Source organism: Coccinella septempunctata, chromosome 6 (assembly GCF_907165205.1).
Source record: "Coccinella septempunctata chromosome 6, icCocSept1.1, whole genome shotgun sequence".
NCBI lineage: Eukaryota > Metazoa > Arthropoda > Insecta > Coleoptera > Coccinellidae > Coccinella > Coccinella septempunctata.
Window position 1 is genome coordinate 22081784 of NC_058194.1, and position 25374 is coordinate 22107157.

Below are 25374 nucleotides of genomic sequence, written 5' to 3' on the forward strand. Positions count from 1 at the left end.
AAAATCCTGCTAAAAAGGCGAGCACGCCACTGGATTCTACGTAAAAAAGTGCCTGTATAATGTTTCAATTTCAGAGCTCTATCATCAGTATAAGCGGAGATATAAATTTATTTCGATATCGCCATTTTTCCAATTTTTGCTTATAACTCGAAAACAAAAGAAAGTGGCCAAAAATCACTACTACTATTGTAAGTTTCTCGGAAAAATAGAACGAGAATGGGGAATCAGATTTTGTCTATCTCCTCTGGTTTAAAAGCTGTAGTGCTAAAACATCGAAATTTGCCCACCCTGTACAAGTAACGATTTTTTTTGCATTTTCAAAGGAACGCTTGTGTCACGTTCAAATTGTCAGTCCCTTGAAAAGTATCTTCCTTAGGTTCCAATTAAAATATTCTCTAGAAACCTGACGCAAAAATTATTTTCACCATTCTCAACTCTTCCGAACGGCCAACCCCACCACGCAAACTGTCAGATTAACATGAGTTTATTATTAGAGGCACGTAGGTCATATACAGTATCTTAATCTGACACCCTCGAGTATGTAAACCTGACAATTTTTTTTACATCTTTGAAAACCTGTAGACGCTTTTTCTGCCGCTGAAAGCACATATTCTATCCTAGAACCAATTTTTCTTTCTACCTTCGAATCTACCTTTCTAATCTTCGAAATCCACTAGGTCTCCACGACGCTCGAGTAAATCCCAATTTAGCATGGTCGGCTCCCCAACTATCAGGAAATTTAAGAAACATTAGGTGACTTTTTCAGTAGTATTTCAGACTTCTCTACTGTTAATTCAAATCGTTCAATGATTTAAAGGAATTGTTAATAAGCACTAAAATCAGCTGAAATAAGTGCTTTCAATATAGGTACTCTCCCTAATTATGCATCATAGGAAAATTTGTCAAAGGAACTGAAACTTCGCTTGTATTCAAATCATTAATTGGTGTATAGATATGGGGTAAAGACATAGTAATTGAATTTTTATCAGTTAATGAATTCATATCGCCTTGATTACCAAAATAAACGAAACTCATTCATGGAAAAGTTAAGTAAGGAGAAATTTTCAACGTGTAGTGGCGTTGTAGGATGTTCTTCGGAAATTATATAGAGACTTTTAGAGGTGCAAAAATCCAAGTAGTATGTGTTATATGTGGTGAGTTTTGTTTCTAGTGTAGACATTAAGAATTCCCCCTATTCATCGACATCAGCCCAATCTGGAATAGAAATATGTATTTTACTTTTGTTCAGTACCTACCAGGTTGATGTTTACATGAGTTTTTGATGGGTTGTTTTTTAAAATTCAACAGCCTCTTTAAATGCCATCTCAGATGCTATGCATGTATCTTGGTCAGCGCCATCAACATCTTTGTTGTTGGATGAAGATAGTCCTTTTGATGTTGAAGAGAAATATATCGTTTGGCTGGAGCTACTCCTGACGATGTTTAGTATTTTGGGACTACCCTTAACAATATATCTGGCGAATAAATTGGGGCCGAAGATGTCCATTTTAATTTCATCTTGTACAAGTGCAGCAGCTTGGATCTTGATAGGTAACTAACTAAATAAATAAATAGATCTAGCTATATCATATACAGACTTGGGCTCGAGTATGGAACCAAGTAAAATCATCTCAGTGCATTGAACGTTGTGCTGTTTTGGTAATCGTTGAATGTGATATGGGATTCCTTTCAGGATTCAAATAGTTAAAGGGGATACTCCTTGTCAACAGTGAGTGTGGTTCCAGGTTGCATTTCACCCCACATTCACTTCATGTCAACCCTGTATAAGTAGAAAGTAACGCTGAAATAGATTTCAAAAATCATATATTACCGTTACAGATGGTCACATAAGTTATGCTTATGTTTCCTCTTTATATAGCTGTATTCCCAGAAAACTTGTAGACGAGTACCTTGAATACCTAATTTCAAAGAGAATATGAAGCCTTTTTTTTTATAAAAAATTTGTAATTCAACTTTTTGGTTGCCTTAGTTGAGATCAAATAATAGAGATGTAAGCAGGTTTTCTATATGGAATAATCTGAATGTATGTAGATTTCTGCCAGTCCAATTATTTCATCAGCTTTCATAACCTCATAAGGGTTGAACGCACTTCATTATTATTATCATTACTTTTAAATAAAGTCCCTTACTCTGTCCTGGCTAACTTAATTATAAACGGGATTGAGAAGGTAGATATAATATTTTGATTGACGATTTTCAAATGAAATGACACTTTGCACAATTTCAGGTGTTGGAAATACAAAAGAGTATCTGTTTGCTGCCAGATGTTTAGCAGGCGCTGCTGTGGATGCAACTTTTATTTCTTCTCCGACATACATATCAGAAATAGCCAACAAAAATATAAGGGGCTCCCTAGTATGTATAGGATACGTAATGTTCCACTCGGGAATAATTGTTATGTACTCAGTGGGAGCCCAAACATCCTTACGCATACCTCCAATAGTGGGAATATGTATTATCGTTATGCAGCTTCTTACACTACCTTTCTTTCCTGAGTCACCGTATTATCACATCCGTGAGAAAAATGAAGAGGCTGCAAGAAAATCCTTGATGGTCTTCCAGGAAAAAGAGAAAGTCGAAACAGAACTATCCCGTATAGTAGAGGAAGTGCAACAAGAGGGCAAGAAGACTCGTTTTCGTGACTTATTCTCTAGCAGAGAAAATAGAAAAATGGCTTTCATAATCCTGATACTTTACGCTGGTCCACCCTTAACAGGACACGTTGCTGTACTTATGAACTTGCATACCATTCTTGAATCGGTGGATATAAATTTTTTAACTCCGTACGCAGCTGCTTTACTGTATTCTTCAGTTATGTTGACGGCTTCTGTTCTTTCCGCGCTGTTGGTGGACAAATTTGGACGTAAAATTCTCATTAATATTTCGACCTTTTTTTCAGGCGTATCCCTTCTTTCCCTTGGTGTGTACATTCACATGAAACACTTGCAATTCGATATGAATGAATTTGCTTGGATTCCTTTAGTTTCCATAAATGGCTATGCTGCATTTTTCAAGTTGGGCTTAGGAACCCTTTATATTCTTATAGGTTCTGAAGTTTGCCCGCCAAATATCAGGACACTTGTCCTGGCTGCAGCAGACTTCTTGTATAATTTCTTTTGGTTTGTTTCTGTTTACACCTATCATTACTTGAATGAACATTACGGTCTTCAAGTGTCATTCTATGTATTTTCTTGCTTTTCTATCTTAGTGCTTTTACTGAATATATTTTTTATTCCTGAGACGAAAGGAAAAACTTCACAAGAAATTCAAGCCATGTTAAAAGGATGACGGCTTCCGTTGTTGATAAGCTGTTGCAATGTGAATGAATTAAATTCAAAAGACTCAATTCTCACCTATAAGTACCGTAGGAATATAATTAAAACTACTGTTATCGATTTATTTTGAATTCCATTTAATATATGACAATTGGCAACAGTTGTCCCCCATTCTCGGTGCAAGGTTACCAATATTTTTCGTACATATCTTTGGAATGAAATGAACATTATAATGCCATTGAAAATATATGTATTGTAAGCATCGAATAAATATGTATGTCCAGCCCTATTTTATAATAAATATTAAATTATTCTTTTATTATTTTCAGACATGAACTTTCTCTATTAATAACGAATATTGAAACGCAGAATAAATTAATGATGAAATGTGATATAAAAATAATTCAAAAATTATACTGTGATGAAATTGATAATGAAATGAAATCTAAGGTCTTCATCTTATGAATCCGAATATCAATAATAGAAGCGCTGCAAGGCTCAGTCGAAATGCTTTGTTTTATTCAACCATTGATGAATTAATAAAAAATAATAAAGATACAGGCTCAATCAGCATAAAAAAACTAAAAAATCCTGTTTGAAACAATCTATATCCTGATGACAAAATATAATCGAAAAGCCATATAAACATAATCAAATAAGCACATAACAACATTCAAAATTCTAAAGTCAACTTGAAATTATATCGGGATGCATAAATTCTGCTAAATGCAGTAAATTTTTGATTGCCTAATTTTGAAAACTGGAATTATGACATTAGTCAAAATACATTTTCTTGAAAGAAAGTCTATTCTTTAAGTTTTATATCCATAAATAGCTTTCTTTCATTTTTACTGATGGAGAAAACTTTAAATATTTAGTAGCCCTATGAGCTACGTTGAGACGAGTTACATATTCCGATATATTATCCGAAAAAAACCCAGTTTTCGTTTTGCTATCTCAAAATATTCCTACGTTCAAAATTATCAAAATAAACCTTACTTTCGCCCAATTCATCAAACTGAGGGGTGTCGTAGGCTTGTTGATTTTTGCGTTTGGTAAACAGCAAAAATCTCGAATTTCTGAAGCATGATATTTATATTTATCATTATGAAAGAGCATAAGTCATCAAAAGGCCCATTTTTCAACTTACACTGAAAATATGATTGTCGTATTCTGTATTCTATAAAATTTCAACTCATTTATGTGGTTGTATTTTCATATATTTGAGAGAGTCCATTTCAGCTCATTCCGAAACCACTTTTGAAACTTGCGCCTTTTCAATATCTAAAAAGAAAAATTCAAGTGAAACATTTATAAAACAATTCCAACTTTTAGTTTTGAATTCTACATTACATGTATAGCCCCTTGAAAAGTTTTCAATAAAGTTATTTCCCTCTCCCTCATAATATGTTATTGTTTATTTATTGTGAACAAACTTCAGTTTCTGAGAAAATTGCAGATTCAATGCTCCGCCACAATTTCGATGATGAGAAGATGAAGCATTCCGAGAAAAGAGCATAATTCATACAAACTTACCTAGAATTTAAAAGTTTAGGTTGACCATGCTGACGATTTTCTAATGAGTTTCTCGGAATATTTGAGATTAAGGTACAGGGATTATATTTCTACCAGGAGCAATAATATTCTCTTTTCATGATCCGTCCCTCATTGTCATAAGAAAGAATATTATTCTGAAAGATATCGAACTCGTAAATTCTAATAGCCCCATTATAAACCAATTACCTGAACAAAATGGCCACAATGTCGGCATGGCAATTGAGAAAAGAAGAAGAAAAAAGGACGGACTAAAATTTGTATAAATTCGTCAGAAATTGAAAATCTAAACAGTTCGAGTCTTGTACCAGTACAGTTCACGTATCGAAGAAAGTTTATAAGCTGAGAAGTGTCCACGTATTACAAAAATGGTGTCAAATGAAATAGGTGAGTTTTATTTTTTTCGGTGATATCTGTGTTTTTGTTATGTTTTCCTAAAATGCTGAACTATATCAAAAATAGATTGTTTCACCTTTTTTATATCGACCGTTTGATTCTCCTCCATATATGTTTTATCAGATTTCTAACACGACGTAGAGGTATGCACTGAGAAAAATCTTGAGGTTACAATGTGAAATTACCCACATATTAGCTGGACAGGTTACAGTTACACAGTTGGATTATTTTTTTCACAACTAATATCTGGATGTTTCTACAAGGGTGTTGCGAAATTTCATGAAAAATGTAAAACTATCATGTATATTTACAGTGAATATGAAATTTACAGAAAATATGTGTTAATTCTCTGTGATATCACAAGGGTTGTAATATTCACCTGAAAAATTACAACTGCAATGCAATATTACAATAAATTTGCGAATTTCAACATGAAACGGTAATTTCACAACATTATTGTGATCTAATTTTTTTTTAATTACAATAATTTTGTGAATTATCACATGAAAATGTGATTTCACAACGTTATTTCACAAAGTTATTGTGATTTGAGAATTTTTCTTGTGAATTTGCGAAGAAGAAAATGTTGTGTAGTAGAATTACAATGCAGAACCCTTTTAATTTTAAAATTCCTTCACAAATGTGCTTATACAATGTGTTATTAAGGCGGTTGTGAAATTACCACGAAAAAATATAATTTTACAACATGATATCGCGGCACAATTTCCTTCAAGGATAGAACACTTTTTATTTACATGTCTACAGCAAGAGGAAAATCTTACGCGAAATTGTTGAAATTTATTATGGTCAAAATATTTCTCTCGAATATGAAAACAGAATAAAAAAAATAGATCAATCGGTTTCCATTAGAGCGTTCCAAAGATGCCGCTTGAAATTTAATAAACAACTGATGATCTTGATCTTACGAAGGCCAAAATCGTGCTGTTCTTTTTCCGATCCACGAAGAGTCTCATCTGAAGCTGACTTTTCAGAAGCTCATCTAGTGGCAGCTCCAGGAGCTTTCCGGTGTAGATCGGTGAAGGAAAGACGAGTTTTTTTGTTGTTATAACTATTCTCTGCATGTCTAGGAGTGTGTGTACAGGATTTTTTTTATTGCTTCCTTCCCTCCTCATTTTGGACTGCTGCCTTATATTAATCTGTGTCCACACACCCCAATGCCTGTACCTCTTTCTAATTTTGATCCATCAGAACAACATAGAGTCCATACAGATGACTTTTTGTCTAATTTATTCATCGCATTGAGACAGTCCACAATGACGTTTTTTGTAGAAATTTTTTTCTCGACTTGTTCTTTATATGAATACATTTCTGAAGATATAAGTGAAATATATTTCATTCTATTCTTTGCATAATTCATTAAGGAGATTATAGGTTCCTGCATTCCTCCTCAACCATAATCGAAAAACAAATTCTGTCACTTGGTCAGAAAATATTTTGAGTAGGTACCTACTGCTGAAAGAACTCGTAAGTCTGGGTATTTTTGTAAAATATCTATTTTAAAAATGTGTTAAACACATTCATAGCTTGAACGTAATATTACAATATGATTGCAAATATCAAGTCATTTTCCACCTATGCGGTACGTGACGTCGTTCGGCTGGATCCGAATTCACAGCTTCAATGGAATTTCATAATGCAATTGTAAAATCACAATTTTTATCTGCTTCTAGATTCATTCTGTGGCCAATCAAAACCTTTCCTGCAACTGGCACCTGCTCGTTGCCCAATCCCATATCCCATCGTAGATACTCACTAACTTTCTAACTTACCCCATAACCCAATTCATTCTGGAATGATCCACCATAAAGTAAGTCAAGATAGAGGGGAAACTCAGCTACAAAAACTGGACCCCTTATTTAGTTTGTTGAACCACCGCATGGGGTCGCTTCCATCGCTGATTTTACGTTTGTAAACATTTCCATAACCTCGTTCTTTTCGTCTTTGTCTGCAGTGAGAAGTGCATCGTGATTCCTAAGTGTTTTTTCTGATAATTGAATAAGATGTCGGAAATTAGAAATATTAAAAGCAATAAATTTTGTGTGCCGAACTGTGGTGATAAGACTAGTAGACGTCATCGGTTTCCTGAAGCAGATAATAAACAACCGGAAGTTATCAAACTTTGGATGGAAAAAGTTTGTAATCCCTTGTTGACTACTAAAAGTACTGCACAAATACGAAAATCCTATTTTGAGTGAAAGTGTGAATTTATTTTTTACATATATATGGGAATTATTGGTTACATGGATATTAGTGCTTTATGATGAAGGGTTTTCCCAAATTGAATTGAATTGAAAAAATCAGCAAAGTACTGATGAAACGTCGACTAAGTTAAAAAAAAATAGTATTTTCCTTCAGTCCTATAACCAATAATTCCCATAGGACATTATAATTATTTCTATTTTATTTTTTACATATATGCCCATACACTTTGATGTATATATCGACATTAGAATTGTTTCTATTTTATTTTTTTCCTATCAAGTCCATACACTTTGATGTATATATGGACATTAGAATTATTTCTATTTTATTTTGTACTCATAAACCCATACACTTTGATGTATATTATACGGACATTAGAATTATTTCTATTTTATTTTTTACTTATAAACCCATACACTTTGATGTATATTATATGGACATTAGAATTATTTTTATTTTATTCTTTATATATAAGGCCATACACTGTGATGTATATATGATTTATTTATGAAGAAATATAGTTATATCATTGCCTACATATGTGTTTTTTTTTTATTCAAGTCATCAAGCTTCTGAGAACATTGGATTTGAAACAACTCGTACTGGAATGGTAATATAGCATCTTGACATGCTATATTAACTCATTCCAGTACGTTGTTTCAATCCCGAACTTCAAAAATCAAATCAAATGATTTTAAATAGTAAGCATTTCAAATTTTCCCGCTCTTTTGTTTCGAATTCCGGCCACCAGAGGGCGCTTTTATTTCCTCGAACCACCGCATGGGGGCGCTGAAACTTGACCCCACTTCTTAGTAGGGGAGTTTCCCTTCTATATCGGTGTGTTCTGTGTGATCCACTGTGTCTTCAAGAACTCTGAAGTGCGAAGAGTTATACATGGTTCAGTTTTTTGTTTAATATGATTTAGTTCTTTCAAGTTCCAAGTAATTCTGCCTTCCAAGTTCCTTCAAGGTTTCAAGTGTGTGACAAAAGAAATATATACTGGTAAGTAGATAGTTCACATTTTTTGAAAGCGATGTTTATTTTTTCGATTTGTGGTTTTCCTTTGGCAGATATTAATGAAAAAAATTGAACACCGCATGCATACAACTTATTATTCAATTATTCTGTATCGAAATATTGCCTATTGGATTCCTACTTATTTCATTTTTTTTTCAGGAATAAACCACCGATACGAATTCTTTATGGAAAAACGATATGTGTTTACAACCTATGTATTCAGGGAGGCCCTCAATTTAATCTATGGAGATGTTCCGAAGGATGCATTTCAACATTCATCCGGATTCTGGAAGTAAGTCAAGCACGACAAAAGCAAGTTTTATAGAAAAAAAAAATCATAAATTTATCTATTCCAGAAGATTGTGTTTTTTTTGTTGGAAGAAGACTAGGTATACTTTGTTTTTGAATTTTAATTTTATACTCTTATGATATGAACCGCTAAATAAGCGCATACATCAATATTTTCAGAAGCTGATATTTCACAGTTGAATGCTTCACAATTATGTTGATTTTTTTTTATATTTTGAAAAAAATGTTTAATCATTTTAGGTGATATTTGTGGTTGTTGTTTTTGTTTGATGTAATGTTTCATATTGTTTTTTATATTGATGATTATATTAATTTCATGTTGTGGTTGTTTTTTAACTGATATAATGTTTCAAATTTTTTGTTTTCCATATTGGTGACTGTATTTTATGTTGTAGTTGTTATTTTTAATTAATCTAATGTTTTTTTTCCAATGGATGTATATTTTAGGCAGTGATTGTGCCAAATTTAGTTCTGTACAACTACTTTGATCAATAACAAAATAAAGACAATTATCCAGTAATTTTCATGGTTATTTCACGAAGTAATTTTAAAAATGTGTGGGGTATTTCTACAATGAATTCTGGAATTTTAACAAATACTTGAAATTCACAATTAAATTCTGTGAATCTGCTCTGTTTATTCACAACATTATAGTATTTTACGGTCTAATTGATGCTAAATTTCACGACGTATTTTCGCGAGACCAAGAGGTGATTCCACAATGAATCCTGTAATTTTCCAAAATTTTTTAATTTTACAATTTATTTCTGTAAAAATCCTTTGCGAATTCACAGAATAAATGTAATTTTACAGTTGATACCATAAAATTCCATTGTGATTTCACAATGAGTATTCACAGGTTTAGTTTCTAGAAAAATCATTAGAAAAAATTTCATGTGAAATCACAACCAACTTGTGATTTATATTTTCTGTGATTTTACAAGGATTTCGTTTCAGAATATTCCTTGTGAAATTCCAGTGATTATCGTTGGTCACAAATAACCCAAGATTTTCACTGTAATTTCACTATTTCGTTCTCTCAGTGTGGAGTCTCAGAATCAGTATGCAAAAAAAGAAATTTTTATGATAATTGCCGGTACCTACCGTATGGTGAACTGTGAATAGTTTTTCTTTGTTGATTTTATTTTTTTATAGTATTTTTTGTGTTTCATGGATAATCATTATAATTTTCATATCATGAAAACCTTTTTCCAGTTTTAATTTCAATAGTGGTATACTCTCTGTAAATGAAAACCGGCTCAAGTGATAATTATATTCCAAATTCTGAACTATGTAAAGCCGACAAATTTCAAGTTGCTCATATATTCTTGTATACTTTTTCAGCGAAAGAAATCTGTAAAGAGATCCTGCAGGGAAGTCTTCAATGTGATATCTGCTGCAGATTCCTCTTTCCAAATAAGCAATGCGCTTTAGGGCATACTATTTGTTCAACATGCCTGACCAAAGTAAAAAGTTGCCCTTTTTGCAGAAGACGATCCAGATTTTCTGAAAATTTGGCTCTCACGTCCATAGCGTCATCGTTTCCTGTACGTTGCGCTGCAGGCTGCGGATACACGGGATCTCCACAGGATATGGTGTTTCATTCGAGCGAGTGTGAGCGCAAGACCTTTGAATGTCCAACAAGAAGATTCTTGCCAAATTTGTCATCAGAAAATTCCCATCCTGGAAGACAGAAGGTGTGCCGCCATTTTGTGGAAGACCACCCGCATCTCCTAATCAGGGAGAACAAAATGGAATTGAAATTCGATGAATATTTTTATCGATATGTTTACAACTCCGGTTCATCCACCATCTGTGCGGATCAATGTTTTTATATGGATGGCAATGTCATTCAATTATGGTTGCAAGTTAGTCTTCAGAAAAAACGACTTCGGGTGGCTCTGATGTTTTATGGTCCAGAAATAGAACGATATAAGTATCAGTGCCTGATTCGCCTGATGGTAAGCAAAAGAGCTAAACAGAAGAAGTTTGTTTGGTGCGCCCCATATTCTTCCACCTTTGAAGAAATTCCAGATAATTATGTTGCAGAGTTCTGTTTTACACGAATGGGGGAATTTCACTTGGAAATGATCAATAACTCCGAATGACAGCGTACATATTTTTTGTATATTATTATTGAGCAGTGATTAAAGTTTAGGCAATATTTATAAACTTTTTGTTATATGAAATCTTTTTCACATTAATTTACATTAAACATTATTTTTTTATTACTAATTGAATCATTCATTACCCCGTACCCGTATATTACTGTCTATAAAAATAATTCTCCACACGTGAATTAATATCATGAAAATATTCCATAAAATCAAACCTTCTGTCTTCGTCATAATTTATGACTTGTATACCTTGAAATATATTCATCATATAAAATGAACATTATGACTGTCATAATTCACTTGTGATTAATAAGGCATAATTCACAGATTTTCTGACTTGATTCATGAGCCATTAGTCACTGACATTACCAATTTCCACCACAAATATACAGACGTCTATAGTAACAGCCACAGAAATCTTCACTGGAAGTTAGTAGGATCCGACTATCGACATTGAGATTTTGCTATATAGTGTATATAGGGTTCGATACTAGCTCATGCCTGGAATTTTTTCATCTTTATTGGATTGAAGAGTTGGTTCCGGAATATACTTTGAGTACAATATACCTCAGTGTTGTCGGTATGCGCATGAATAGTAACCGTAGCTTAGTAACCCCACATTCACTTCATGTCAACCCTGTATAAGTCAAAAGTAACGCTGAAATAGATTTCAAAAATCATATATTACCGTTATAGATGGTCACCAAAGTTATACTTATGTCTCCTCTTTATATAGCTGTATTCCCAGAAAACTTGTAGACGAGTACCTTGAATACCTAATTTCAAAGAGAATATGAAACCCCTTTTTATGAAAAATTTGTTAGTCAACTCTTTGGTTGCCTTATTTGAGCTCAAATAAGAGAGATGTAAGCACGTTTTCTATATGGTATAATCTGAATGTACATAGATTTCTGCCAGTCCAATTATTTTCATCAGCTTTCATATCCACATCAGTGTTGAACGCACTTCATTATTATTATCATTATATTACTTTTAAATAAAGTCCCTTACTCTGTCCTCGCTAACTTAATAATAAACGGGATTGAGAAGGTAGACATAATATATAATATTTTGATTGACGATTTTCAAATGAAATGACACTTTGCACAATTTCAGGTGTTGGAAATACAAAAGAGTATTTGATTGCTGCCAGATATTTAGCAGGTGCTGCTGTGGATGCAACTTTTATTTCTTCTCCGAAATACATATCAGAAATAGCCAACAAAAATATAAGAGGCTCCCTAGTATGTATAGGATACGTAATGTTCCACTCGGGAATAATTGTTATGTACTCAGTGGGAGCCCAAACATCCTTACGCATACCTCCAATAGTAGGGATATACATCCGTAAGAAAAATGAAGAGGCTGCAAGAAAATGCTTGATGGTCTTCCAGGAAAAAGAGAAAGTCGAAACAGAGCTATCCCGTATAGTAGAGGAAGTTCAACTAGAGGGCAAGACTCACGTTTTCGTGACTTATTCTCTAGCAGAGAAAATAGAAAAATGGCTTTCATAATTCTGATACTTTACGCTGGTCCACCCTTAACAGGACACGTTGCATACCATTCTTGAATCGGTGGATATAACTTTTTTAACTCCGTACGCAGCTGCTTTACTGTCAATTCACAATGATGTTAATGGTTATGGTAATGTTAACGGTGAGCTACAATGTAAACGCTTAAATAATAATAAATAATAGAGCTACTACGATACTGTTCCCATCAATGTTAATGTCAAGCGTAATGTTAATGATAATGATAAATATTTCTTAAATTTATTATTATTTAAGCGTTAACATCGTAGCTCACTTTTAACATTAGCATTACCATTAACATCATTGTGAATTGGCAGTTACTCTATTCTTCTGTTATGTTGACGGCTTCTGTTCTTTCCGCGCTGTTGGTGGACAAGTTTGGACGTAAAATTCTCATTAATATTTCGACCTTTTTTTCAGGCGTATCCCTTCTTTCCCTTGGTGTGTACATTCACATGAAACACTTGCAATTCGATATGAATGGTTTTGCTTGGATTCCTTTAGTTTCCATAAATGGCTATGCTGCATTTTTCAAGTTGGGCTTAGGAACCCTTTATATTCTTATAGGTTCTGGGCCTGTTCCGATATTGCTGGTTTTACTGGCCCGCAATCGAATAACAATAGAACTCGAACGACTGGGCCAATAGGCATCGTATCTGAAATACTGACAGTACTGTTCAGGAATATCGGAACAGACGGTCTGAAGTTTGCCCGCCAAATATCAGGACACTTGTCCTGGCTGCAGCAGACTTCTTGTATAATTTCTTTTGTTTTGTTTCTGTTTACACCTATCATAACTTGAATGAACATTACGGTCTTCAAGTATCATTCTATGTATTTTCTTGTGTATCTTTGTGCTTATACTGAATATATTTTTTATTCCTGAGACGAAAGGAAAAACTTCACAAGAAATTCAAGCCATGTTACAAGGGTGAAGGCTTCTGTTATTGATAAGCTGTTTCAATAGGAATGAGTGGAATTCAGAAGACTCAATTTTCATTTATAAGTGCCCTATGTCTTATATGAAAGAATGAAATTAAAACTACTGTTATCATATATTTTGAATTCAATTTAATATATGACAATTGAGAATAATTGTCCCACATTCTTGGTGCAAGGTTACCAATATTTTTCGTACATATCTCTGAAATGAACATGAACATTATAATGCCATTGAAAATATATGTATTGTAAGCATCGAATATATATGTATGTCCAACCCTGTTTTATAATGAATATTAAATTATTCTTTTATTATTTTCAGTTATGAAGTTTTTCTATAAATAATGAATATTAAAACACAGAATATATTAATTATGAAATGTGATATAAAAATAATTTAAAATTATACTGTGATAAAATTGATAATAAAATGAATTCAAACGCCTTCATCATATGAATCCGAATATCAATAATAGAAAATAGATGAGCGCTGCAAGGCTCAGTCGAAGTGCTTTGTTTTATTCAACCATTGATGAATGAAGAAAAAATAATAAAGATACAGGCTCAATCAGCAAAAAAAACTAAAAAATCCTGTTTGAAACAATCTATATCCTGATGACAAAATATAATCGGAAAGCCATATAAACATAATCAAATAAGCGCATAACAACATTCAAAATTCTAAAGTCAACTTGAAATTATATCGGGATGCATAAATTCTGCTAAATGCAGTAAATTTTTGATCGCCTAATTTTGAAAATTGGAATTATGACATTAGGCAAAATACATTTTCTTGAAAGAAAGTCTATTCTGAAAGTTTTATATCCATAAATAGCTTTCTTTCATTTTTACTGATGGAGAAAATTTTAAATATTTAGTAGCCCTATGAGCTATGTTGAGACGAGTTACTTATTCCGATATATTATCCGAAAAAAACCCAGTTTTCGTTTTGCTATCGTCAAAATATTCCTACGTTCAAAATTATCAAAATAAACCTTACTTTCGCCCAATTCATCAAACTGAGGGGTGTCGTAGACTTGTTTATTTTTGCGTTTGGTAAACAGCAAGAATCTCGAATTTCTGAAGCATGATATTTATATTTATATTTATCAAAGAGCATAAGGCATCAAAATGCCCATTTTTCAACTCACACTGAAAATATGTCGTATTCTGTATTCTATAAAATTTCAACTCATTTATGTGGTTGTATTTTCATATATTTAAGAGAGTCCATTTCAGCTCATTCCGAAACCACTTTTGAAACTTGCGCCTTTTCCATATATAAAAAGAAAAAAATTCAAGTGAAACATTTATAAAGCAATTCCAACTTTTAGTTTTGAATTCTACATTACATGTATAGGCCTTTGAAAAGTTTTCAATAAAGTTATTTCCTTCTCTCTCATAATATGTTATTGTGTATTTATTGTGAACAATTTTCAGTTTCGGAGAAAATTGCAGATTCAATGCTCTGCCACATTTTCGATTAAGAGAAGATGAAGCATTCCGAGAAAAGAGCATAATTCATACTAACTTACCTAGTATTTAAAAGTTTAGGTTGACCATGCTGACGATATTCTAATGAGTTTCTCGGAACATTTGAGATTAAGGTACAGGGATTATATTTCTACCAGGAGCAATAATATTCTCTTTTCATGATCCGTCCCTCATTGTCATAAGAAAGAATATTATTCTGAAAGATATCGAACTCGTAAATACTAATAGCCCCATTATAAACCAATTACCTGAACAAAATGGCCACAATGTCGGCATGGCAATTGAGAAAAGAAGAAGAAAAAAGGACCGACTAAAATTTGTATAAATTCGTCAGAAATTGAAAATCTAAACAGTTCGAGTCTTGTACCAGTACAGTTCACGTATCGAAGAAATTTCACAAGTTTATAAGCTGAGAAGTGTCCACGTATTACAAAAATGGTGTCAAATGAAATAGGTGAGTTCTATTTTTTTCAGTGATATCTGTGTTTTTGTTATGTAATTCTAAAATGCTGAACTATATCAAAAATAGATTGTTTCACCTTGTTTTATATCGACCCGACCGTTTGATTCTCCTCCATATATGTTTTATCAGATTTCTAACACGACGTAGAGGTATGGAGTCTCAGAATCAGTATGCAAAAAAAGAAATTTTTATGATAATTGCCGGTACCTACCGTGAACTGTGAATAGTTTTTCTTTGTTGATTTTATTTTTTTATAGTATTTTTTGTGTTTCATGGATAATCTTTATAATTTTTATATAATGAAAACCTTTTTCCAGTTTTAATGTCAATAGTGGTATACTCTCTGTAAATGAAAACCGGCTCAAGTGATAATTAAATTCCAAATTCTGAACTATGTAAAGCCTACAAATTTCAAGTTGCTCATATATTCTTGTATATTTTTTCAGCGAAAGAAATCTGCAAAGAGATCCTGCAGGGAAGTCTTCAATGTGATATCTGCTGCAGATTCCTCTTTCCAAATAAGCAATGCGCTTCAGGGCATACTATTTGTGCCACATGCCTGACCAAAGTAAAAAGTTGCCCTTTTTGCAGAAGACGATCCAGATTTTCTGAAAATTTGGCTCTCACGTCCATAGCGTCATCGTTTCCTGTACGTTGCGCTGCAGGCTGCGGATACACGGGATCTCCACAGGATATGGTGTTTCATTTGAGCGAGTGTGAGCGCAAGACCTTTGAATGTCCAACAAGAAGAGTCTTGCCAAATTTGTCATCAGAAAATTCCCATCCTGGAAGACAGAAGGTGTGCCGCCATTTTGTTGAAGACCACCCGCATCTCCTAATCAAGGAGAACAAAATGGAATTGAAATTCGATGAATATTTTTATCGATATGTTTACAACTCCGGTTCATCCACCATCTGTGCGGATCAATGTTTTTATATGGATGGCAATGTCATTCAATTATGGTTGCAAGTTAGTCTTCAGAAAAAACGACTTCGGGTGGCTCTGATGTTTTATGGTCCAGAAATAGAACGATATAAGTATCAGTGCCTGATTCGCCTGATGGTAAGCAAAAGAGCTAAACAGAAGAAGTTTGTTTGGTGCGCCCCATATTCTTCCACCTTTGAAGAAATTCCAGATAATTATGTTGCAGAGTTCTGTTTTACACGAATGGGGGAATTTCACTTGGAAATGATCAATAACTCCGAATGACAGCGTACATATTTTTTGTATATTATTATTGAGCAGTGATTAAAGTTTAGGCAATATTTATAAACTTTTTGTTATATGAAATCTTTTTCACATTAATTTACATTAAACATTATTTTTTTATTACTAATTGAATCATTCATTACCCCGTACCCGAATATTACTGTCTATAAAAATAATTGTCCACACGTGAATTAATATCATGAAAATATTCAATAAAATCAAACCTTCTGTCTTTGTCTTAATTTATGACTTGTATACCTTGAAATATATTCATCATATAAAATGAACATTCTGACTGTCATAATTCACTTGTGATCAATAAGGCATAATTCACAGATTTTCTGACTTGATTCATCATGAGCCATTAGTCTCTGACATTACCAATTTCCACCACAAATATACAGACGTCTATAGTAACAGCCACAGAAATCTTCACGGGAAGTTAGTAGGATCCGACTATCGACATTGAGATTTTGCTATATAGAGGGGTTCGATACTCGCTCATGTCATGCTTTTTTCATTCTTATTGAATTGAAAAGTTGGTTCCGGAATATACCTCCAATAGTGGGAATATGTATTATCGTTATGCAGCTTCTTACACTACCTTTCTTTCCTGAGTCACCCTATTATCACATCCGAAAAAAAAATGAAGAGGCTGCAAGAAAATGCTTGATGGTCTTCCAGGAAAAAGAGAAAGTCGAAACAGAGCTATCCCGTATAGTAGAGGAAGTTCAACTAGAGGGCAAGACTCACGTTTTCGTGACTTATTCTCTAGCAGAGAAAATAGAAAAATGGCTTTCATAATTCTGATACTTTACGCTGGTCCACCCTTAACAGGACACGTTGCTGTACTTATGAACCTGCATACCATTCTTGAATCGGTGGATATAACTTTTTTAACTCCGTACGCAGCTGCTTTACTCTATTCTTCAGTTATGTTGACGGCTTCTGTTCTTTCCGCGCTGTTGGTGGACAAGTTTGGACGTAAAATTCTCATTAATATTTCGACCTTTTTTTCAGGCGTATCCCTTTTTTCCCTTGGTGTGTACATTCACATGAAACACTTGCAATTCGATATGAATGAATTTGCTTGGACTCCTTCAGTTTCCATAAATGGCTATGCTGCATTTTTCAAGTTGGGCTTAGAAACCCTCTATATTCTTATAGGTTCTGAAGTTTGCCCGCCAAATATCAGGACACTTGTCCTGGCTGCAGCAGACTTCTTGTATAATACCTTTTGGTTTGTTTCTGTTTACACCTATCATTACTTGAATGAACATTACGGTCTTCCAGTGTCATTCTATGTATTTTCTTTTTTTTCTATCTTTGTGCTTATACTGAATATATTTTTTATTCCTGAGACGAAAGGAAAAACTTCACAAGAAATTCAAGCCATGTTACAAGGGTGACGGCTTCTGTTATTGATAAGCTGTTTTAATAGGAATGAGTGGAATTCAGAAGACTCAATTTTCATTTATAAGTGCCCTATGTCTTATATGTAGGAATGAAATTAAAACTACTTTTATCATATATTTTGAATTCAATTTAATATATTACAATTGAGAATAATTGTCCCACATTCTTGGTGCAAGGTTACCAATATTTTTCGTACATATCTCTGAAATGAACATGAACATTATAATGCCATTGAAAATATATGTATTGTAAGCATCGAATATATATGTATGTCCAACCCTGTTTTATAATGAATATTAAATTATTCTTTTATTATTTTCAGTTATGAAGTTTTTCTATAAATAATGAATATTGAAACACAGAATATATTAATTATGAAATATGATATAAAAATAATTCGAAAATTATACTGTGATAAAATTGATAATGAAATTAATTCAAACGCCTTCATCATATGAATCCGAATATCAGTAATAGAAAATAGATGAGTGCTGCAAGGCTCAGTCGAAGTGCTTTGTTTTATTCAACCATTGATGAATTAATAAAAAATAATAAAGATACAGGCTCAATCAGCATAAAAAAACTAAAAAATCCTGTTTGAAACAATCTATATCCTGATGACAAAATATAATCGAAAAGCCATATAAACATAATCAAATAAGCACATAACAACATTCAAAATTCTAAAGTCAACTTGAAATGATATCGGGATGCATAAATTGCAATTCTAATAAATGCAGTAAATCTTTGATCGCCAAAATTTCGAAAACGGGAATTATGACATCGAGCAAAATACATTTTCATGAAACAAGGTGTGTTTTCTTAAGCTTTTTTATCCTTAAATAACCTACTTTCATTTCTACATTCTACTGATACAGAAACGAGTTTATGTGGTTGTATTTTCATGTATTTCAGAGAGTCCATTTCATTTCATTCCGATTCCATTTTCAAAACATGCGCGTTTTCCATTTCTAAAAAAAAAATTCAATTGCAATAAAGCAATTCCAACTTGTAAAGCCCTTTGAAAAGTTTTCAATAATTTTTTTTTTCAATTTTTTAATTTGTTTGTTATTTTACTGCTCAAATTTTATATATGGTGTATAATTTGACCACTCAGTACACGGAGGTAGTGATGTCCAGTTTCTATGTTTTATTGATTATCTGTGGATTAGATAGGTACCAGGTGTTCATATGCTCGCACCGATTTGCTTGTTTACATCAGTTAACCTTTCAAAGTATTAAATTTATTGATTACCGATATCGTTCGAATTATAAATTTTATGAGTCTGTATGGAGGAGTTGACAGGACATTAGCTGCTTCCGAGGTAGAGTATTGAAATTTCGTAGTATTCATCGTGTTTTATTGTATTAATGAACTGTGTATATTTTATTATAGAGCTTGAAGAAGCAACAAATTAGTTGCGAAACGTCGCTCAAAGGAATGAAATAGTGGGTTATTCCTAACCCATTCCGATCCCACGATTTGAACAACAATAATATTAGGAAGGAATACGAAAATAACTCAATTGAGTTTTCAATAAAGTTATTTCCCTCTCCCTCATAATATGTTATTGTGTATTTATTGTGAACAAACTTCAGTTTCGGAGAAAATTGCAGATTCAATGCTCTGCCACATTTTCGATGATGAGAAGATGAAGCATTCCGAGAAAAGAGCATAATTCATACTAACTTACCTAGAATTTAAAAGTTTAGGTTGACCATGCTGACGATTTTCTAATGAGTTTCTCGGAATATTTGAGATTAAGGTACAGGGATTATATTTCTACCAGGAGCAATAATATTCTCTTTTCATGATCCGTCCCTCATTGTCATAAGAAAGAATATTATTCTGAAAGATATCGAACTCGTAAATTCTAATAGCCCCATTATAAACCAATTACCTGAACAAAATGGCCACAATGTCGGCATGGCAATCGAGAAAAGAAGAAGAAAAAAGGACGGACTAAAATTTGTATAAATTCGTCAGAAATTGAAAATCTAAACAGTTCGAGTCTTGTACCAGTACAGTTCACGTATCGAAGAAAGTTTATAAGCTGAGAAGTGTCCACGTATTACAAAAATGGTGTCAAATGAAATAGGTGAGTTCTATTTTTTCAGTGATATCTGTGTTTTTGTTATGTTTTCCTAAAATGCTGAACTATATCAAAAATAGATTGTTTCACCTTTTTTATATCGACCGTTTGATTCTCCTCCATATATGTTTTATCAGATTTCTAACACGACGTAGAGGTATGGAGTCTCAGAATCAGTATGCAAAAAAAGAAATTTTTATGATAATTGCCGGTACCTACCGTATGGTGAACTGTTAATAGTTTTTCTTTGTTGATTTTATTTTTTTATAGTATTTTTTGTGTTTCATGGATCATCATTATAATTTTTATATCATGAAAACCTTTTTCCAGTTTTAATTTCAATAGTGGTATACTCTTCGTAAATGAAAACTGGCTCAAGTGATAATTATATTCCACCCTGAATGTAGCTGAGTAATGTCGGATGAAAGTGATGTATAAAATTAATTTTCACTTCTATAGAATTTTTTCACTATGCAAAGAAGTGAAGTTCTGAACCATATAAAGCCGACAAATTTCAAGTTGCTCATACATTCTTGTATATTTTTTCAGCGAAAGAAATCTGCAAAGAGATCCTGCAAGGAAGTCTTCAGTGTGATATCTGCTGCAGATTCCTGTTCCCAAATAAGCAATGCGCTTTAGGGCACACCATTTGTGCAACATGCCTAACCAAAGTAAAAAGTTGCCCTTTTTGCAGAAGACGATCCAGATTTTCTGAAAATTTGGCTCTCACCTTCATAGCGTCATCGTTTCGTGTACGATGCGCTGCAGACTGCGGATACACGGGATCTCCACAGGACATGGTGTTTCATTCGAGCGAGTGTGAGCGCAAGACCTTTGAATGTCCAACAAGAAGAGTCTTGCCAAATTTGTTATCCCAGTCTGGAAGACAGAAGGTGTGCCGCCATTTTGTTGAAGACCACCCGCATCTCCTAATCAAGGAGAACAAAATGGAATTGAAATTCGATGAATATTTTTATCGATATGTCTACAACTCCGGTTCATCCACCATCTGTGCGGACCAATGTTTTTATATGGATGGCAATGTCATTCAATTATGGTTGCAAGTTAGTCTGCAGAAAAAACGACTTCGGGTGGCTCTGATGTTTTATGGTCCAGAAATAGAACGATATAAGTATCAGTGCCTGATTCGCCTGATGGTAAGCAAAAGAGCTGAACAGAAGAAGTTTGTTTGGTGCGCCCCATATTCTTCCACCTTTGAAGAAATTCCAGATAATTATGTTGCAGAGTTCGATTTTACACGAATGGGGGAATTTCACTTGGAAATGATCAATAACTCCAAATGACATATTTTTTGTATATTATTATTGAACAGTGATTAAAGTTTGGGCAATATTTATAAACTTTTTGTTATATGAAATCTTTTTCACATTAATTTACATTAAACATTATTTTTTATTACTAATTGAATCATTCATTTCCCCGTACCCGTATATCACTGTCTATAAAAATAATTCTCCACACGTGAATTAATATCATGAAAATATTCAATAAAATCAAACCTTCTGTCTTTGTCATAATTTATGACTTGTATACCTTGAAATATATTCATCATATAAAATGAACATTATGACTGTCATAATTCACTTGTTATTAATAAGGCATAATTCTCAGATTTTCTGACTTGATTCATGAGCCATTAGTCACTGACATTACCAATTTCCACCACAAATATACAGACGTCTATAGTAACAGCCACAGAAATCTTCACTGGAAGTTAGTAGGATCCGACTATCGACATTGAGATTTTGCTATATAGTGGGGTACATATCTCTGAAATGAACATGAACATTATAATGCCATTGAAAATATATGTATTGTAAGCATCGAATATATATGTATGTCCAACCCTGTTTTATAATGAATATTAACTTATTCTTTTATTATTTTCAGTTATGAAGTTTTTCTATAAATAATGAATATTGAAACACAGAATATATTAATTATGAAATATGATATAAAAATAATTCGAAAATTATACAGTGATAAAATTGATAATGAAATTAATTCAAACGCCTTCATCATATGAATCCGAATATCAGTAATAGAAAATAGATGAGTGCTGCAAGGCTCAGTCGAAGTGCTTTGTTTTATTCAACCATTGATGAATTAATAAAAAATAATAAAGATACAGGCTCAATCAGCATAAAAAAACTAAAAAATCCTGTTTGAAACAATCTATATCCTGATGACAAAATATAATCGAAAAGCCATATAAACATAATCAAATAAGCACATAACAACATTCAAAATTCTAAAGTAAACTTGAAATTATATCGGGATGCATAAATTGCAATTCTAATAAATGCAGTAAATCTTTGATCGCCAAAATTTCGAAAACGGGAATTATGACATCGAGCAAAATACATTTTCATGAAACAAGGTGTGTTTTTTAAGCTTTTTTATCCTCAAATAACCTACTTTCATTTCTTCATTCTACTGATACAGAAACGAGTTTATGTGGTTGTATTTTCATGTATTTCAGAGAGTCCATTTCATTTCATTCCGATTCCATTTTCAAAATATGCGCGTTTTCCATTTCTAAAAGAAAAAATTCAGTTGCAATAAAGCAATTCCAACTTTTAGTTTTGAATTCTACATTACATGTATAGCCCTTTGAAAAGTTTTCAATAAACTTATTTCCCTCTCCCTCATAATATGTTATTGTTTATTTATTGTGAACAAACTTCAGTTTCGGAGAAAATTGCAGATTCAATGCTCCGCCACAATTTCGATGATGAGAAGATGAAGCATTCCGAGAAAAGAGCATAATTCATACAAACTTACCTAGAATTTAAAAGTTTAGGTTGACCATGCTGACGATTTTCTAATGAGTTTCTCGGAATATTTGAGATTAAGGTACAGGGATTATATTTCTACCAGGAGCAATAATATTCTCTTTTCATGATCCGTCCCTCATTGTCATAAGAAAGAATATTATTCTGAAAGATATGGAACTCGTAAATACTAATAGCCCCATTATAAACCAATTACCTGAACAAAATGGCCATAATGTCGGCATGGCAATTGAGAAAAGAAGAAGAAAAAAGGACCGACTAAAATTTGTATGAATTCGTCAGAAATTGAAAATCTAAACAGTTCGAGTCTTGTACCAGTACAGTTCACGTATCGAAGAAATTTCACAAATTTATAAGCTGAGAAGTGTCCACGTATTACAAAAATGGTGTCAAATGAAATAGGTGAGTTCTATTTTTTTCGGTGATATCTGTGTTTTTGTTATGTTTTCCTAAAATGCTGAACTATATCGAAAATAGATTGTTTCACCTTTTTTATATCGACCGTTTAATTCTCCTCCATATATGTTTTATCAGATTTCTAACACGACGTAGAGGTATGGAGTCTCAGAATCAGTATGCAAAAAAAGAAATTTTTATGATAATTGCCGGTACCTACCGTATGTTGAACTGTGAATAGTTTTTCTTTGTTGATTTTATTTTTTTATAGTATTTTTTGTGTTTCATGGATAATCATTATAATTTTTATATCATGAAAACCTTTTCCCAGTTTTAATTTCAATAGTGGTATACTCTCTGTAAATGAAAACCGGCTCAAGTGATAATTATATTCCGAATTCTGAACTATGTAAAGCCTACAAATTTCAAGTTGCTCATATATTCTTGTATACTTTTTCAGCGAAAGAAATCTGTAAAGAGATCCTGCAGGGAAGTCTTCAGTGTGATATCTGCTGCAGATTCCTCTTTCCAAATAAGCAATGCGCTTTAGGGCATACTTTTTGTTCAACATGCCTGACCAAAGTAAAAAGTTGCCCTTTTTGCAGAAGACGATCCAGATTTTCTGAAAATTTGGCTCTCACCTTCATAGCGTCATCGTTTCCTGTACGTTGCGCTGCAGGCTGCGGATACACGGGATCTCCACAGGACATGGTGTTTCATTCGAGCGAGTGTGAGCGCAAGACCTTTGAATGTCCAACAAGAAGAGTCTTGCCAAATTTGTCATCAGAACATTCCCAGCCTGGAAGACAGAAGGTGTGCCGCCATTTTGTAGAAGACCACCCGCATCTCCTAATCAAGGAGAACAAAATGGAATTGAAATTCGATGAATATTTTTATCGATATGTTTACAACTCCGGTTCATCCACCATCTGTGCGGATCAATGTTTTTATATGGATGGCAATGTCATTCAATTATGGTTGCAAGTTAGTCTTCAGAAAAAACGACTTCGGGTGGCTTTGATGTTTTATGGTAGTGAAATAGAACGATATAAGTATCAGTGCTTGATTCGCCTGATGGTAAGCAAAAGAGCTAAACAGAAGAAGTTTGTTTGGTGCGCCCCATATTCTTCCACCTTTGAAGAAATTCCAGATAATTATGTTGCAGAGTTCGATTTTACACGAATGGGGGAATTTCACTTGGAAATGATGAATAACTCCAAATGACATATTTTTTGTATATTATTATTGAACAGTGATTAAAGTTTGGGCAATATTTATAAACTTTTTGTTATATGAAATCTTTTTCACATTAATTTACATTAAACATTATTTTTTATTACTAATTGAATCATTCATTTCCCCGTACCCGTATATTACTGTCTATAAAAATAATTCTCCACACGTGAATTAATATCATGAAAATATTCAATAAAATCAAACCTTCTGTCTTTGTCATAATTTATGACTTGTATACCTTGAAATATATTCATCATATAAAATGAACATTATGACTGTCATAATTCACTTGTGATTAATAAGGCATAATTCTCAGATTTTCTGACTTGATTCATGAGCCATTAGTCACTGACATTACCAATTTCCACCACAAATATACAGACGTCTATAGTAACAGCCACAGAAATCTTCACTGGAAGTTAGTAGGATCCGACTATCGACATTGAGATTTTGCTATATAGAGGGGTTCGATACTCGCTCATGTCAGGACTTTTTTCATCCTTATTGAATTGAAAAGTTGGTTCCGGAATATACTTTGAGAAAAATACACCTCAGTGTTGTCGGTATGCGCATGCACAGTTTCCGTAGCCTTAGTGACGAATAGCAGGACGAAAAGTGTTAGCGGACGAAAGGTACTTTGCCTCAAAAATAGTAGAATTTTTGTTCAGATATTAGTAGATACGTAAAAGTTAATTTTTTGTTCAGTTCGATGAAATAATCATTTAAAACAAATTATATTTTCGACCACAGTTAAATTTTCATTTTCTTCACCGAGAAGAAGACTTTCTGGTCTTTATAACCTCTGGAAACCATTAAAATACGCTCGCCCAATATGTTAGCTGCGTGTTTTTGTAATGAGTGTAA

General features: G+C 33.1%; 4 protein-coding genes across 6 annotated transcripts; all 4 read left to right on the forward strand.

Annotated features, from left to right (window-relative positions):
- Positions 1–1062: 1062 nt before the first annotated feature.
- On the forward strand, positions 1063–18078 carry LOC123315543 (facilitated trehalose transporter Tret1-like). Of its 2 annotated transcripts, XM_044901278.1 has the most exons (6): positions 1063–1154; positions 1309–1551; positions 2249–2791; positions 12497–12522; positions 12762–13011; positions 17721–18078. In XM_044901278.1, the coding sequence occupies exons 1-6, from the start codon at positions 1088–1090 to the stop codon at positions 17960–17962; spliced, it is 1371 nt and encodes a 456-aa protein (XP_044757213.1). In that variant the 5' UTR covers positions 1063–1087; the 3' UTR covers positions 17963–18078. The 2 variants fall into 2 exon arrangements, with proteins under 2 accessions (XP_044757213.1, XP_044757214.1); XM_044901279.1 differs by lacking the exons at positions 12497–12522; positions 12762–13011; positions 17721–18078 and adding an exon at positions 12256–12463 and having other exon boundaries at positions 2249–2532.
- On the forward strand, positions 4684–11026 carry LOC123315546. Its single transcript, XM_044901281.1, has 2 exons — positions 4684–5237; positions 10140–11026. Exons 1-2 carry the CDS (start codon positions 5219–5221, stop codon positions 10901–10903), a joined length of 783 nt encoding a protein of 260 aa, XP_044757216.1. The 5' UTR covers positions 4684–5218; the 3' UTR covers positions 10904–11026.
- Positions 15066–16676, forward strand: LOC123315544. Its single transcript, XM_044901280.1, has 2 exons — positions 15066–15334; positions 15790–16676. Exons 1-2 carry the CDS (start codon positions 15316–15318, stop codon positions 16551–16553), a joined length of 783 nt encoding a protein of 260 aa, XP_044757215.1. The 5' UTR covers positions 15066–15315; the 3' UTR covers positions 16554–16676.
- Positions 18079–19949: 1871 nt separating the features above from the next.
- Positions 19950–24498, forward strand: LOC123315547. 2 transcript variants are annotated; one of them, XM_044901282.1, is made up of 2 exons: positions 19950–20068; positions 23735–24498. In XM_044901282.1, exons 1-2 carry the CDS (start codon positions 20050–20052, stop codon positions 24496–24498), a joined length of 783 nt encoding a protein of 260 aa, XP_044757217.1. In that variant the 5' UTR covers positions 19950–20049. The 2 variants fall into 2 exon arrangements, with proteins under 2 accessions (XP_044757217.1, XP_044757218.1); XM_044901283.1 differs by lacking the exon at positions 19950–20068 and adding an exon at positions 23156–23280.
- Positions 24499–25374: the final 876 nt, after the last annotated feature.

What these genes read in the sequence shown, in the direction of transcription:
- LOC123315543 (XM_044901278.1), top strand. Translation starts at nt 1,088, where the DNA reads ATGTTCTTCGGAAATTATATAGAGACTTTTAGAGGTGCAAAAATCCAA. An exon ending in AGTAGTATGTGTTATATGTG is followed by an intron (nt 1,155 to 1,308) that starts GTGAGTTTTGTT and finishes AAAATTCAACAG; the next exon opens with CCTCTTTAAATGCCATCTCA. An exon ending in TAACTCCGTACGCAGCTGCT is followed by an intron (nt 12,523 to 12,761) that starts TTACTGTCAATT and finishes GTGAATTGGCAG; the next exon opens with TTACTCTATTCTTCTGTTAT.